The 17,073-nt window shown below is 47.3% G+C and overlaps 1 protein-coding gene across 1 annotated transcript; it reads left to right on the top strand.

The window, feature by feature from the left end:
* Positions 1-1,769: 1,769 nt before the first annotated feature.
* Positions 1,770-5,303, top strand: LOC129072723 (T-cell ecto-ADP-ribosyltransferase 2-like). Its single transcript, XM_054576227.1, has 3 exons — positions 1,770-1,832; positions 2,178-2,898; positions 5,181-5,303. Exons 1-3 carry the CDS (start codon positions 1,770-1,772, stop codon positions 5,255-5,257), a joined length of 861 nt encoding a protein of 286 aa, XP_054432202.1. The 3' UTR covers positions 5,258-5,303.
* Positions 5,304-17,073: the final 11,770 nt, after the last annotated feature.

Raw genomic sequence — 17,073 nt, forward strand, 5'->3', positions numbered from 1 at the left:
GTCCTTCTCACTTGAAACAGAATTTTTAAACGTCTTTCATTTTACAGAGCAGTTTTAAATTCATAGCAAAACTATGAGGAAAATACAGAGATTGCTTTCTACTCCCTGCCCCCACACCTGCATAGTCTTCCCCAGTATTAACATTCCCCACTAGAGTGGCACGTTTGTTACAATTGATGAACCTACATTGACACAGCATTATCACCCAAAGTCCACAGTTCACATTTGGGTTTTCTCTTGGTGCTGTTTATTCTATGGGTTTGGACAAATGTATACTGACATGTATCCATCATTTAGTATCATACAGAATAGTTTCACTGTCCTAAAAATCCTCTGTGTTCCGTCTGTTCATCTCTTCTCCCACAACCCCTAACCCCTAAAAACCACTAATCTTTTTACTGTCTTCATAGTTTTTCTTTTTCCAGAATGTCATACAGTATGGACACTTTTCACATTGCTTCTTTCACTTAGAAATATGCATTTAAGTTTTCTCCATATCTTTTCTTGACTTGATAGTTCCTGGGGGGTTTTGTTTGGTTGGTTGGTTTTTCGGTGCTGAATAATATTCCATTGCCTTCATTCACCTACTGAAAGACACTTCAGTCGCTTCCAACTTCTGGCAATTATAAATAAAGCTACTATAAACATCAATGTGCAGGTTTTTGTGGCGGATAGTTTATAAACTTACTCTCCATATCTTCTGAATTTAATCTGAAACTGAAAGTACATCTGTCCCTCAAATAAAAAGGCCAGAGCACTGCCTTCTCGGATACTCGTGGCAAAGACGGACCAGGACGGGATCACAAAGGGTTTTCAGGAAATCAGGTACCTGATAACTCCATTCTGTTCTCTGAAGGGGAAAGGTCTCTGAATGTGAGGAAACTGGGAATGCCCCCGAGGAGAGACTGGTGTTTGGCTGGGACTGGGAGAGGACCTGAAGACCGGGGTGATTGCTATAGTGGGGGTTATGTCAAGAGCCAAAGCCACAAAGTTAGTTCTGTGTAAGAAATATTCCAGGTAGGGAGGTGAGGTCGGACCTGGCAAAAAAGAAAACATGTTGAAGGTCAGACATGGCATCTCTCTATCCCTCTTAAATCTAAAAATTTAATCTTAGATTGTGCAATTTATAACCCAGGATCCTGAGGCAGCACTGTTGCTCCCTGTGTCTCACAAGGTCCCTGAGCAAAAGGGCCTTCTCCCTTCCTATGGTGAGTCCAGCCTCGGTCTTCAGGCCACATCCCCCCACCAACGTGTACACCTCCTTCCAGCCAAGAAACCCCGAAAGCTTCCATGCATTTTAGCTCTCCCTGATCATAGTGAAAATTGACAATGTTGAGAGATATTCAGAAGGATTGACTTATGTTTGAGACCCAGGTTAACAAAACTTTGAGAACTTAAAAAAAAAATAGTGAAAGGAATCATAGTTACTTCTCTACGGGGGAGTACAATGTCAGGGCCTGTGAAGGGTCTGCCACAATGTGATCTGTTTTTCTCCCTGGCCATCTGAGTGACATGCAGCTCTGCCTCCGAGCAGTATTCGTTGTTCCTTTACCAGCTCCTTACTGAAGGCCAGAGGCCAGATTCCCTCCTCCCTGCATGCAGGGCCCACACAGAAATCCTGGGGAGCTGTGGAGAAAGCAGTGTAATAGGAGCCTGGACCTCCGGGTTTGCAGGAGGGCCTCAGTCATCAGCACACTCGCAGTGAGACTAATGTTCACACCTCACTCTCATGATCTTATATTTATTTGCAGTTACTTTTGAACTTGGAGATGACCTCCCTTCTGGCCATAACAGTTCGCTTTTTGATCCTAACTCAGTGGCTAGCACAACAGGTAATGTATATCACCTCCTCCCGCCCACAACCTGTTGATCTTGGTTTCCCCTCACATCTTCGAAGCTGTGGAGTTCTGCAGTTGAGTCTGAGGCTAAAGCCAGTTAGAGAGCATGTATCTGAAAAGATTTCTTAAAATATCAGGAAAAAAACAGAGTAATAAAGCCTAGTTCTTTCTTTTTACACATATATACATAGTATAATAGGAATGTCTCCATGTGTGTACCATACGAGTCCTATGACAGATACATGTCAAATTTCATGCTGAGCAAGAAGTCCACCATGTGGGCTCTGTGCAGCATCCAGCACATGCAAATGGGTCAGCGATATCCCCTCTTCTTTACAGGTGACCAGCCTGCCACAGCAAGATATTTCAGCTGTCCTAGACATGGCTTCCGATGCATTTGATGATCAGTATGTGAACTGTACAGAGGAAATGGATAAAAAAGCACCCCAGCTGTTAGAAAAAGAACTGCAAGTAAATAAAATATTTAAAAATGAATGGGAAAAGGCACAGATAAAATGGAAGAAAATAAAGAATAAAATAGACAGTTCAAAACAACTCAATGATTTCCAAGGAACAGCTGTAGTGGCCTATACTGGGGATATTTCAATAGAATTCAATGAAGCTATAAGAACATTCGGCCAAAATTCACGTGAATTTCAGTTTAAAGCTTTCCATTATTATTTGACAAGAGCTCTTCAGCTTCTCTATAAAGGGGGATGTCATACAGTTTATAGAGGTGCTCAGAAAAAGTTTATTTACAGTGGGAAAGGAAACGTCCGTTTTGGCCAATTTGCCTCATCATCTACTTCACTAAAAGAAGCTGAAAAATTTCTTCAAGAGACCAGAGGGACACTGAGAGGGACACTGTTTAGCATTCATACGTGCCTTGGTGTTGATATTCAAGCATTCTCTTACTATCCAGATGAAAAAGAAGTGCTAATTCCAGGCTATGAGGTGTTTCAGCAAGTCACCGAACTAAGCAAAAGTAAAACATACAGTCGATTTTCTCTTAAAAGTCTTGGAAAATTAAAGAGTAAATACAATTGTTTCTACACTTCAGGTAAGTCTGAGACCGTGCTCCAGGTAGGAGTGGTGGGAACATCATGAAATAGAAGCGGGGGTGCTCTGCTACCAGAAGCCACAGGGCAGAGAACAATGCAGTCTTCAACTAATTGCTGAAGAGTATTAGGCTCCTAAAAAGATAGGGAGATAGGGCTGATATCCTGGAATAAGAGAAGCGTGGGCAGTTTCTAGTCCCGCCATGCTCTCCAATTCCCCGCTGTGAAAAAAGGTCAGAAAGAACAGGCGGGCACCAGAGAAAATGGGTTATGGAAACTACTGATATGTCAGGAGCTATAGGAAAGGTTTAGGGGAGTTGGGAGACCTGGTCTATGCAGAACGGTGTGGCCACTGCAGGAACCCTACCTGGAGATCAGACATGAGATGAACTGGGCAGAAGGCCCTGGCGGTCAAGGGGGGTTGGGGAACTGCAGCTCTCTCTGAGGTGTTCTGGAAGGAAGAGAAGGAAAGCACAGTGCAACGGGACTATGGTTAGAACCCTGGGTGGTGGACCTTGAGGTTTCCAGTGTGGGTAGTTTACAGGTTCTGAGCTGGTAAGAGGACAAATCCATTGAAGCTATTGGCTAGCTTGAAGAGCAGCTGAATACGTGTGGAGCTGAGGAGATGAAAGAACTGAAAGGCTTTGCACAAGTGGGACCCATTAGACCAGATGCACAGGGATGATGCCTAGACCGTTGAAGGTCAGAGATGGTAAAGCAGAGAACACCCGTTGGTGCAGGCCTATCAGTAGTGGCTGGAAATAGTCCTGGAGCAAGGCTGTGACCTGTCCAGCTCTGTGATGGGTGAGAAAGTGCCACCAGGAGCTGCCTCCACTTTACTTAATGTTTCCCAAGGTGACCTGGCTCTCAGGTTTCTGTGCATTCACACCTATCTTTCCTCCTGGCCTGAAGGCTCTGTCTTCATGCCGTATTTCATCCAATCTAAGACACTATCAATTTAGTAATTATCTTTCAAGACTAGCTCAACTATCCTTCTAATCATAAGAATTCCTTGATATTTTCAAGCAAAATTAAATATTATATATACCACACTTCACGCCACTGGTTGGGGACAGATGATCTCAAGGGTAATCCAGGCTCAACCACCAGTAGTTCTGTTATTTGGGGCAAACTGCCTGATTAACCTGTGTCTCAGTTTTCTTGCTTGTAAAATAAGGATACAAAAAGCAATACTTCAGTAGTATGTCTGTGAGAATTACAGTTCTTTTTTTAATTGCCTGGCATATAGACATTGCTCAACATATATCATCTATTTCTTTTCCCCACAGAGAACTTTGTACTCATCTCAGCCACTCTTTCACCATCTCTATCATAATAATTTGTTTACAGTCTGGCGATCTCTTTAATGCCAGAGACTTTGTCTTCCTGTTCCCTCTGCCTGACCCAGAGCCTGTCATTAATGCCTGGCTTGAATCAAGGCTCCAGGATTTGTTAATGAAGTAAGTTAGGTTTTGTGGAGATGCCAGGGTCCAGCCAGAAGGGGATCTAAGCTGCAGAAGGACTGAGTGTCTAGAAAGCTTCAACCAAATTAGTATTTAGGCTCTGAAAGGCTGCTGGAAACAGAAGGAATGTTTGGGGTAGAAATGGGATCACAGAGAGTGATTACTGAGAAACTCAGCGCTCTTACATGCAGAAATTTCGAATTTGGATCAAGCCTAATAAAAACAGGGTAGCCAGGCAAACAATCCAGCAGAGGGAAGCTGCTGCCCACCATCTCAGGGAGGCTGAGCCGAGAACCCCAAGGGAGGAAGCCAGATCCTACCCGGAGACAGGACTGCAGGTAACGCTGGTTAGCCGAAATCAGTATACACATTGCTGCAAAAGATGAACATCCATCAGGTGCAGACCCAGAAACATATTACTAGCTGGACAAAGACAGTACAGTGGCCAGGGAGCTGCAGGCCCCAGGTAGGAAAAAGGTTCTGTTACTGAGGCATCTGTAGCTGGGAGCACAGGGGCCTGAAAATGGCAATGGAGGGGCTGAGGAGCCCATAGGGCTAAGAATTCAGTCCATTCAAGGTGACCTTAACTTTAGAGACCCAAAAAGGTGAGTCTGCACAGTTCTCTCTCTCTCTCTCTCTCTCTCTCTCTCTCTCTCATTCCTGAGCACTTAAGAATTACTGACAGGCAAAGGAGTCTGATTGCTGGGCACATATAGGGAGCACCTAGACCCCACCCTCTTGCTTTTTTGACCCTTTGGTAAAAGTTTGGGAGGCCATGTCTTAAACCCAGAAGAAACCTCTCTATCTTTTTCCCACTGCAGGAGTGAGACAAAGTCCAGCATTCCGTCTGCTGCTGCCCAGCCTCCTCGCCCTGCAGCTCCTCCTTGCGGAGCTGTAACTCTCCCCTGCCTGGGGCCTGGTTCTGCATGGGGCGTCAGGGAGGGAGGGACACAGGGTCTCTTTGTGGCTTACATTCATGCTCATGTCTGCTAAGGGATCTAGTGGATCTGACTGCAAAAGTGTGCTTTCTGTCTTCAAATTTACTACCTGAGACAAGCCCCTAGTCTCTTGATACTTTGCTGTGATTAATGGGGAAGTTAGGAGATGGAGGGATTGAACAAAAAGGAAAAAGGACTCATGGACATGGACAACAATGTGGTGATTGCTGGGTGGAGCGTGGTATAAGGGGACTAAATGGTGATTGAGAAAAATACAATAAAGATTAAATTTAAAATACAATGAAATAAAATAAAAGCAACGTTTTAAGCACTATCAACAGTGACTGTTGGTAAAACACAATTTAACTGTGATGAATGTTATAATCTAAAGAAATAAACCATTTATAATCACACTAGGCTTTTCTGTGACTAGATATTTCTATAGGTTGTATCATTTGCCCAAGAAATTCTCCCAAGGCTTAGATGGGATGCTGACATTTTCACAGTTGAGAAGGTCTGTGTCTTATACAACTTGTAAATATCCCTGCAGCCCTGATTGATTGAGCCATAAGCACAAGGGATGGTGTTAGGTAGAGAAATCCTTCTCCCTACGCGACCCCGCCAAGCCCTGTCCATTCACTTCAATAATAAGCTCCCTATTGATTGGGGAAGTGTTTCTTAAATAAGACCAAAAAGCATAAACTATAAAGAAAAATTTTTGACATACTAATAACAATATAGTTCTAATATATTGGGTGCTTACTGTTGTCAATGTAAGAAACATCTAAACCTGTAAACATTTTTAGGAGTTTATTTGCGCCAAAATGATGACAGTGTTGGGAAGCAAAGTCTCAACCAACTGAGAAAATGCTCCAGAAAATGGTGGTTTTACTACTTATTTTATACATCAGAATCAACAAGGAAGCTGAAAGGGGTCCCTTGAAATCTGCTGGGGATAGACTAGGGAGGCAGGAGAAAGCAATGTGGGGAAACCTCTGGGATTGGATGAGAAATAGAAGGAATAGACACATACTTCTATTACATAGGCAGGTATAGGGTACCTAACAGTGAACAACATTAGTTAACTGTTATCCTTGTTATGATACCAATAACAGTGAGGGGATGGTGGTCTCCGCTCTGGTGCTGTGGTTGTGCCCTGAGAGGTCTCGGGGAAAAAAGAACCCGCCTTGCTCTTCCAGTTATGTTATCAGGTATGTTATCGTAGAAACAAAAAGAGGACAGTCAGGCTCAGTGAAGATGGAGGTTGAGCTTTCTTAGGGGAAAATACCACCCTCAGACATGACTACCTGCCTTGACCTGCTTTTAGTCAGAAACTTTTAAATTCAGACCATCCTATGTGGTTATTCTAGATGTCTGAATGTGTAAGGCTCCCATGCAGGCCTCCCCTGAGCTCGTCAGGGTCAGTATATGGCCTCTTTTTTTGGTCCATACTGTGTATAAGACACTCATTATTCTAAGCACTTTACATGTTTAGTCATCTAGTCCTCATATTAACCTATAAGGTAAGTTCTATTATTTTCCAATTTTACAGTCAAGGCACTGAGGTTCTATCATTCACTGTCAAGGAATATAACAGAGGTAAGAAGGGAATACACCAGGGAAGGGGGCAGTGAAGTGTTAGCAGTGAAAACTCACACTCCTGATAGGATGGAGTCCACAGTTCTGCACATAATTGGCTACAATAAATCCTAAATACTTTGCCAGTCAAAATCTGGCATAGAGGTGTCGCCGGGGAGACCTAGATTAGGGCACTCCCCTCCTCCGTTCCTGTCTCGCTCGCTAGAGATGAATGCAGGCAAGAGACAATACATAGAGTGGAAACGAGATAGCCCGATTATTTATGGATACACTTGAGCACAGAGCTGTCAGCAGGCGCCCACCTAGTCTAAGTTTATGCTTGAAGCCAGTGTCTAGGTTTCCTCCTCCTTCACCCTTCTCCAGACCTTGGGATTAATATACAATGGCAAAGGCTTTGTTTCTCAGACAGAGGAAATGATACATACAGAATTTCAAGGGCTCCCACCTCCTGAGCTATCCTGGGTTTTCCTGTGATTTTCGGAACACCTGGCAATCTTGTTATCAGGCAGGGGCCTGTCCCTGGGACGTCTGCCTAGGGCCAATTGTAGTGTGGGGATTTCTGACTACACGTAGGAAAGATTTCACAACATAAGCGCAGGTGACTAGGAAGAAACATTATTAAGGCTGGGGACAATGGAACAAGGAAGGGGTTAGCATAGAAGAAGCAACAAGAGAGCCGAGGCTGGGCTGCTTTAGCTCCCGGGGGAGTCAGAGAAAAGGGGGCCTTGGGACAGGTCGGGGGATTAGCCTGGGACAAGCTGCCAGCTGCCCATTGCTTTAGAGTTTAGGAGGTGCGTGCCTCTGGGGAAAGAAGTGGGAGAAGAGGAAGAGAGTGGCATAGGCTGCACCCTAGAGGGACATGAAACGTGTTTTTCACTATGTACTTTGTCTAGAGGCTCTTATCTCTTTCCTGCAGATGGAAACCTTAGGGGAGGTCTCGAGGGGGCGGGGGTGTTCGGTAGAATACACCTCAGTTCTCCAGGTGTGCTGTTTCACTGTCATGGTCTTGTAACAGAAACCCTCGGTTCTATTACCCACCGCCAAAAAAACCCCGATCCCCAATGCCAGAATCTTAGGAAAGGAAAGGAACTATGTATTCAAAAGATACACAGGTTCAGAATAATGGCAGAATTCTGTGTTTAAGTCCCAAAGTCCCTTAAAACTAAACACCCATAAACACTCACAGTCCTGCCTTTTCTTGCCAAACCAGGCCAGTCAAAAGTACCAGCTCTCAGGAAAAGAAACTGAAGTCCGCAGCTCCGCGAGGCATATCCCCATGCGGCTTCTCCCAGTCGTCCGTGCTCGACTAGGCTCCCGCTCTTAATCCAAAACCGCGTCGCCGCTCCTCCGGGTGGGCCGGCGGCGGGGGCGGGGTGGGGGGGTCCTTCTGCATCCTTTCAAACCTCATGGCCAAGATTGCTCCTAAACCACGTGGTGAAAAGAGGCTTTTCCTTCCCAGACTGCACGGTTAAGAGACACACAGGCTCAGAGCACGGCTGCCCCATGCTTGTGTTTAAATCCTCGCCCTGCTCCTCCTCCATAACCCCATTTCTGACTCCTCCCCTAAAGGGTTACACCTGCCAGTACTCTGGTCTCTTCTGCCTTTCTCTGCTTCCATTCTTAGTTCGGGCAAGCTTGGCGCCAGGACTTAGGGGAACCACCCTCCTGCTCTCACTACAGGCGCAGTAGTTGCCGGGGGACTGTAGCCGGGCACTGTAGGCGGCAGCATCACGGGACAGACTCCTGCCCACCTCCCTGGCTCAACTGTTAGCATTACTTAAGCACTGGCCAAGTTCCTTAGATATGGGAGTAACTCTCAGTGGCCCTGCTCTGCTTCCCCTTCCCCTGTCAAGGGGGTTTTGGGACTGTTCAGATGGCACTCCAAGTTCTGGACATTGTTCCACACCCGTTACAGTCTGCACTGATTGGTCAGTGCCAGGACAGGGGGTCTCTTCTCATTGGTTCTGGTGTTGCCCACCTGGTTTTGCTGCTTTTCTAGGCCTGGAGCTGAAACACAATGGAGGCCTAATGTTATCTCCAGGAAGGAAAGGCCCGGGTAACAGACATTACCCTGGGAGCGAGGCCCTCCTTTCCAAGTTTTCCTCACTGCCAGGCACTTGCAGCCTCCCCCCCTGGTGACAATTTGCACCTGGCTGGCTGTAAATTGCTTGGCCATTGGGTTCAACTATCTGCCACAGTTCCCCTATTACACTTGCCAAGGAATTTTCTTAGCTTCTTACTATTCTGTCTCAATCTTATTGGGCCAGGCTCAGGGCTGCTGAATTAATGAGTGAGACATGTCTCCCTCCTGCTTTCTGCCTTGGTTTGCTATCTATCCTGCTTAACACAGGGGTCATTAAAAGTTCTTGATTGTGGATCAACTTCAGCAGGAAAGAACCACTTTTGTAACAGGAAACGCCAACATTTCTGCTGACTGTTACATATCAGACTCAACAAGCAGAGACAGGGATCGAATCTTTATGGGCGCTTTATTCCAATGGTCAGCAATCTGAGAGGGCGGAGGGTTTGTACCCTAACAGACCATCTTAAATTCCATTTTAAACTGACCCTTTTTATCAGGAGAAAAAAGGTGTAGGGAAGGGGGTTGGAGTTCAGGGGCCAAGTTAATCAGATAAAGCTGCAGCATTCCTTCATCTGTGTCCTGGGCAGTGCGCATGTCAGCCTGGAGTACAAAGTCTCAGATTTAGAGTTTAGGAGATCAGGTGCCATCTTGATTATTTGCAGTCCTCCCGAGGAACAAAGGTGGAACTGCTTATGGTCTCCTGGAGTCGAGATGGGCCATACCGTCAGTTCCTCAGACAACAGCTTTTACATACATTGATTGCACATCTTTTTAGCTATTACCTGAACTAAGATTTTTCCAACATTTGAGGCCCCCATCACTTTGATGAGCCCTGGACTGATGTGGCTCAGTTGGATGGGCCTGGCAGGGCACATGCCTGGGTTGCAGGTTTGGTCCTGGGTTTGGGTGTGTTCAAGAGGCAGCTAACTGAATGATATTTCTCTCCTTCTCTTCCCCTCTCTCTAAAGATAAATAAAATTTCTTTTCAAAAGAACCACATTGATGAAATAAATCATTCCTTTTTATGACTCTTTATTTGACACCTTTGTCTGGAATACTCCTCCTTCATAAAGGCGCACTGTTGCAAATTATCTGGGGAATGAATAAAGTGGAAGTCCACCTGATAAAGGGCGAACACAGCGGGGATCAGAAGAGTGTAACTTCCTTCTTTTCCCTTCCTCCCCCAATTCCAAATCACAAACAGCAGCTGATTTCAAAGCCTCATGGGCTCCACCAGGCCCCCTGACCTTCATTTTGCTGCTCCGGCAGTTTAGAGGCTCCCCTGCCTTTCCTCTTGGCTTGTCATGCAAGTTAGACCTCCTTAGAAGCAGAACAAACAAGGGGGCCAGAGAACAGCCCCTAAGCATTAAGCCCCAAAGACAATGAGTGTCTGACCTGCACCAAATTCATGTGGGCCTCAGGTATGTTTTAGCTCCAGGCCCAGAAAAGCAGCAAAACCAGACAAGTGATGCCATGGCTGGCAGCGAGGCCAGCTGCAACGGCTACGATGCCCCGCTCTGGCGCGTACCAGTCAGTGGGGCCCAGGCCCTGGGAGGACACACCTGGAAAGCTGGTGCAAGTTCTATGGGGATCCTCCCCTGGAACCTCCCCGAAACCCCGCATCCTTAAAAGCCCTTAGGATGGAGGGCCCAGTGCGCGCGCGCTCTCTCTCCTAGGACCATGCCCCTGCATTTCTCCTCCTTTCCCCTCGCCTTCCCTTCCCCTTCCATTTTTTTCTCCCCCACATCCTAAACTTTAACGGCCAGCTGGCAGCTTGTCCCAGTCTAACCCCCTGAACACATCCCTAAGTTCCCCTTTCTCTGACTTCCCAGTGAGTTAAGGCAGCCCAGCCAAGGCTCTCCTGTCGCCTCTTCTGTGCTAAGCCCTTTCTTGCTTTAGTGTCCCCAGTTTTATTAAATAGACTTTTATAGTCTCCTGGACTCATGCTGTGAATACTTTGTATGCAAAAATCAAGAACCTACACACTGTGAGCTGGCGCTAGGCAAACCTGCTCAGGCCCTTTTGGGGGTGTGTGTGTGTGTGTGTATGTGTGTGTGTGTGTGTGTGTGTCTCCCCAGCTCGTGATAGGAAGCGCCTGTCTCATAACCGCTTGGTGCCTGTCTGCTGGTCAGTCTCTACAGGGCCTGGTAAGCTGTCTGGAGCTGCATTGTGAATGTCGAGACTCTGCTGCAGAAGGCACAGCCTAGCTAGAGGCCTGTGCAGTGCGTGCCCTATTGGGGCTTGTCAGAGACTCTGCTCAGCATCCCTATCTCCACAGGACGTCTCTAACACTATAGCCAAGGGACAGAACAGCTGGACTACAACCTGCTCCCAATGCAGAGCCGTCTCTTCCTCTGGGCCACATTTGAAATTGTTAGACTTCTGACTCCCTGACACAACGGATTGGGGCAGAATTTTCAAAGTGCCACTTCTAAAACTGAAAGGACCCAAAAGCATGTATGTGTTACCTATCAATAAGGAGTATAAAGAACAATAATTTGTTCTTTACTTCAGAAGGGATATCCCAGCATGCCTCAGACCTAAACTCCCTAAAGCCTTTGCCTAAGGAGCAGGCTCTTGAATCTGTGTAGAGTTCATCTCCGGTCCTCTGGCACAGATGTGTCTCCCTCGGGCTTGCAGGTTGAAACCGTATTCCTGTTTACCAGGTCGAACTAGCATGACGTCGTCAATATAGTGAACCAGAATGATGTTCTCCAGAAAGTCAAGATGACCGTGGTCATTGTGGACTAAAATCTGAGAGCAGGACACTTATCAGAGTCCTGGGAGACAATGGTGAATGGATAGGAGTACTCTCTCCATGTATGTGTGAACTGCTTCTGGTCTCCTTACTAATGGGGATTGAAAAGACACATTGACTGAGTTAATGATGTGCCAGAGGCTGTGCTGATCTGTCCCGATAAAGGTACTACATCCAGCACGGGAGCTGCATTGAGGTTACCACTTGGACCATTGATAACTACACGATCCAAACTACTGGTTCCTTCAGACAGTAATGTAAGAGGAATAAATGAGATATAATGGGAGCCATCACCCCTATATCTTCTCAGTCTTCAAGGGAGGCTTTAATTTTTGAGCCCAAACAAATGGCCAACACAGATTCAGCAACTGAATAGTGGTTCTAGTTTGAATCTATTAGATTTTGGGCATGGTTGTCATGTACCAAATGCTACCCCGCATATGCAGGTTGGAATATAGAAGAGAGATGTGAACAGGGCATGTAGATTTGCAAACCATAAGATACAAACTGGAGTCAATGGACTAGATGAGACTGTCCTGGAAAATCACGTAGAGTAAGAACAGCTTGAGGCCCCCGAAGTCATCACTGCCACCCTCAGTTCAATGACTCCTGCCTCAGAAATTGGCACTGCCATCTACCCAGGCACCGAAGCTGGAGACCTGGGCCTTGGGCAGCACACGTCATGCCTTTCACCTCTCCTTCTGGCACCCAAGAGGCGACCAAAACGGCACTTTCCGATGCTCCCCCAAAGTGCTACACTCTTGTCTTCTCACCATGCTATTGCCCAGGCGCTTTCTTCTATCTGCAATGCTCTTTCCTGACCCTTCTTCATATATTTCACTGCCATTTCAACTTCATATGTCTCTGCTTCCTGGGAGCCTTCTCTGACCACCCCTAAGCAGAACTTAGATTTTCCTGTCCCATAGCTTTCTGTGCACAAGTCAAAGAGCACATCATTGAGATGATTGTTTTATCTCTGCCAGCCCGTCATATCCTCCCCCATGACTGTGTGACGATAAAACTATCATTTTATGAACATATAGGAGTTTCTAAAATTCTTATTTATTTATTTTTAGAGAGAGGGGAAGAGGGGGAAAAAGAGGAGAGAAAAAGGGATGTGTGAGGGAAACATGGATCGGATTCCTCTCGCATGTCATCAGTTGGGGACCTGACCGGGAACCCAACCAGTGATCTTTCCATTCCATTGCTGCTCAATCCGCAGAGCAACACCAGCCAGGGTAGGAGGTGTTTTGTTCTTTGGTTTTTGTTTTTTTCACATCAGCTCTTGGTTCTGTGGAGGAAACTAGAAAACCCAAATGCAGCCTCTGTTCTTAAAGTGGTTACACTGCAGTGGGAGGTAGTCTGATGAAATACCTCACTGCGCAGGGGCAGTCAAGGGCTGCCTTTCCCACAGCCCAGAGGAGAGGAGGCGCCCCAGAGGGAAGAGGCTCTGGTGGGGACGGTGTCGTGCAGACGAGGGGCCCACAAGGGCTTCAGAAGATGAAGGGATTTTGATTAGCCCATCCAGGTCTCTGCTGAGAGGTGAGTGAGCTGAAGAAGGTGACCTGCTGGCCAGCCACCAGCACTCAGCGCAGGGCAATTAAGTAGTAAATGCCCTTCTGGTCCTCCATACAAGGGGTTTAGAAAAATATGTCTTTCCCTCTCAGATTCATTTATTCAGCCCATATTTGCTGAGCCTTTAGAGTCAAAGAGCATGTACTTTGGATGCACCTGCAGGCACCACACATTCGGTACCTGACCTCAAAGAACATCTGTTCCAGTGAGGGAGACAGATGACAAAGAAAGACGAGCACACACTGCAGGAGCAGGCTGAATAAACTCGGGGCTGGGCAGCTCCCCTCCCTTCTTTAGGCCTCTGCCCTCCTGCGTGGGCTGCACATCCTGGTTCCTGCTGCCCAAGCAACCCAGCAGGCAACCCTGCTCCCTGGAATACCTGGGGAGCAGCGGCCTCTGAGGATACCCTCTCGCTGCGGGGGTGTGGGGGGTGCTTGGTGCTGCCTGTGGGGGTGGGGGTGAGTGTGGCCTCCACGCCCAGGCCACGCCTGCAGCCTGCAAGCTTCTGCCATTCTTTTCTGCCCCCCCAGGGGGATCTCCCTGTGCGCCCACGCCCACCTCCCTTTGCACCCCACACGTACTGCCCTCATTCTTCCTGCTGTGGGCTACCCTCACAGCGGCGCGCACACCCTGGTCACAGCACTCTGCTCCATTCCAGAGAGGAGGATTGCCCCCTGCCCCTCATTTCCTCCTCTCCCCGGAAGGCATCCTCTTCCTTGTCCAGAACTGAGCGATCACATAGTCGATCATCCCAAACTGTGATGCCCCGAAGAGGACAAGGTAGCAGTATCAATAATCACATCAGACAACAGGCAAATCAAAGCTTGCGGTGTCCTATCCAGACAGTGCTGACGTCCCAGGCAGCCTCTTTGAGTGTTGCCTCACCATTTCCCAAACTGTGTTCTGTGGAACACCTGGGAGATATCGACAGGGCTTCACAAAACAAAAGGAAACTAAAGATTCCGCCTTGAAATAACTTTGAGAATCTCTGAGTTAACCCAAGATAAACAGATTTCCTTAGTACAGGACTCCCCAAATTCATATGCATAGGTAAGAGGAGAGCGTGGCATGTGTCCCAAACCCATTTGACCATAAAATCTTTGAGTCCACAGATCTCATAGAAGTGACACACTTTGAGAAATACTGTCTGAGACACATGGAATTGTTCCCAAAGCTTATACTGACCTCCACCCCAGTTTCAGTCTGAAGATATGAACACCAGGGTGTTATGATTTGCACACGAGGAATCCTGAGCTTAGCCCTTCCTGGACAGCAGTGTCCTCAAGGACACAGGCCTCTTCCACTTCTTCACCCTGCCATCTTCATTTCGCATGTTGCTCTCTCCTCTCACGGCCACAGGACGGCTGCAGCTGCTGCAAGCATAGCACAGGGAAACAAAGACAGCCAGCAAAGAAAGTTGCGTCCTCCTATGTGTGCCTTTACCATTTATTCTTAGCAAGGAAAATTTCCCACATGCACCCTCATCTTCACCTGACATCCCTGTGTGTGTCTTCTACTAGTGGCTAATAGGGTGACCAAACATCCATGTCTGCCCAGGACGGACAGATTTTCTGGGACTCTGCACTACTAGTGCTAAAACCGGGACATTTCTGGGCAACTTAGATGAATTCATAACTGGGCAGCAATGAACCACATGACTGCCTAAATCGGTCATTGCATATGGGGATGGAATTGCCATGATTAGCTTAGACTAAGCAGGACTTATACTCTGAAGCAAGAGTGAAGGCCTGCTTTACTGAATATGGAAGGATAAATATCCAAACAACCCTACTCTCTTATAGTGAGGACGAGCAGGGAATTCTGTTGGATAGGCATTCAGCAACGCTGCCTTAACATCAGGTACGGTGATAACTCTCTCCTCGTGACCTTGTGAGGATCATATACCATCACATATGACAGTGCTTCACCTGGACAACCAATACAGCAGCTTTTTATCAAGCACTTGTCAGTACAAAGCACTGTGCTAAGGACATAACATGTATCGACGTTACACCTAGACGACACTTAGGGAGACAGGAATTAAATCCCTTGTTAGAAATATTCATAAGACATCAAAAGGTTAAGTGATTTGCCCAAGATCATGCAGCTGCTAAGGGGTCCAGCCAGATCTCAAAACCAAAGCAAGTCTCTCTGACACCAAGATGCCCACCTTAATCTCTCTACCACGGGCCTCACACAGTTGGGCCTCGAATGTTAACTTCCCTGCCTTTAATCCCCAGCACCTGGTACTGGGCCCGGCAGAGAGGAAGCATTTACTTAGTACTTTTTTCAATGTGTAAATGGTAGCAGCTGATATTTATGCAACCATTATGATTTACAAAGAACTTTTGCCTAAATTTAGGATTTTCTACCCCAGATCTGGTCCTTTTCCAGGGATCCTTCTAGCAAATGGCACCAACATCTTATCCACTTGCACAAACCAGAAAACTAAGAGTCAGCATCAGCCCCCCTCCCCCCCTCCCACACATCGTGACCACCCCACCATCTAGGGTATCTCTCAGGTCTGCGCATTCCTCTCCACCCTCCCTGGCCTTGGCCCATGTTACCCTCACATGCAGTGCTCAAGAGCTCCCTAAATGTCTGCCCACAGCCCAGGTTCTACCTCCAGTCTCTTCTCCATGAGGTAGCCAGAGTGGGTCTCTGTTTCTGGCCAGGTCCCCTCTCTACTGAAAACCATCAATGTTTATTCCTTTTGGGATAAAGCCCAAACTGCTTACTCTGCCAGCCCCCCTTGCCTCACCGTGCATGATCCTCTCCCTCTCTCTCACGTGTCCCAGCCACCTTCCTCCTCCTCTCACTGACCTCTCTGAAGTCCCTCCTTCTTGCTGTGCTTCCACCTGCCAGGGGTCTTTGCACATGCTGTCCCTTCTCCTCTTTGCCTAGTTAACTCTTACTTACCTCAGGTCTCAGCCCAGGCTGCCCTTCTTCTGGAAAGATGCCCCTGACCACCATGAGCAGGTCAAATCTCCCTGGTAGGGGCTCTTGTAGCACCATGGACTCTTTCTTACAGCCCAGTTGGCATAGCTGCAGTTTTACATTCACTCATGAGCTTGTTTGGTTAGTGTCTGTCCCTCCACCCGTGTATGAGCTTGGTGTCTGCTTTTGCTGATCTGTCTGTAGCCCTTCCAGTGCCCAGCCAGGGACAGTGCACAGTACATTTTCAATAAATGCACATTTAATTAATTTAATTAATTAACTAGTTGATGAACTGGTTAACATTTCATCCAGGTTGCTGTGAGCACCCCCAGGACAGGGCTCTGCCTTAATACCTCTACACCCCACAACCCCTTGCAGCCAGCGCAGCCGGGCCTGGGGAAACATGTAACAAACACTCTGAATGTCGGTGACCGCACGTGGATGACAGGGATGGGAGGGCTTGTCAGAAACAACCTGCAAAGAGTGAGGCAAGGAAGATATGAGGAGGATAGAGTGGCCTAAGGTAACTGGAGCCTTGGCAGGTTTGGAGACAAATCACAGATTGCACTGAGGAGTCATCTGACCTCGAGGCAGGGGGCCAGGACTTCGTGTGCCATGTCTCGGGAGGTCTTCCGTGACTGGGCTGTCCCGTCAACGGGACCCAAGACACCAAAGCTGGCAAGTGATGGTCCGCTGTGTCCCCTCCCTCCTCCAGCCCATCTGCCCCACGTGAGCTGAAGGACTTCTCTCCTGCCTCACCCAGTGTCCGTCTCCTCAGGCTGCTCTGACAAAACGCCATACACTGGGTGACTTCAAACCAGAGA

This window comes from Pteronotus mesoamericanus, unplaced genomic scaffold (genome assembly GCF_021234165.1).
Source record: "Pteronotus mesoamericanus isolate MK-2021 breed Mesoamerican mustached bat unplaced genomic scaffold, CSHL_Meso_final contig_33, whole genome shotgun sequence".
Classification (NCBI taxonomy): domain Eukaryota; kingdom Metazoa; phylum Chordata; class Mammalia; order Chiroptera; family Mormoopidae; genus Pteronotus; species Pteronotus mesoamericanus.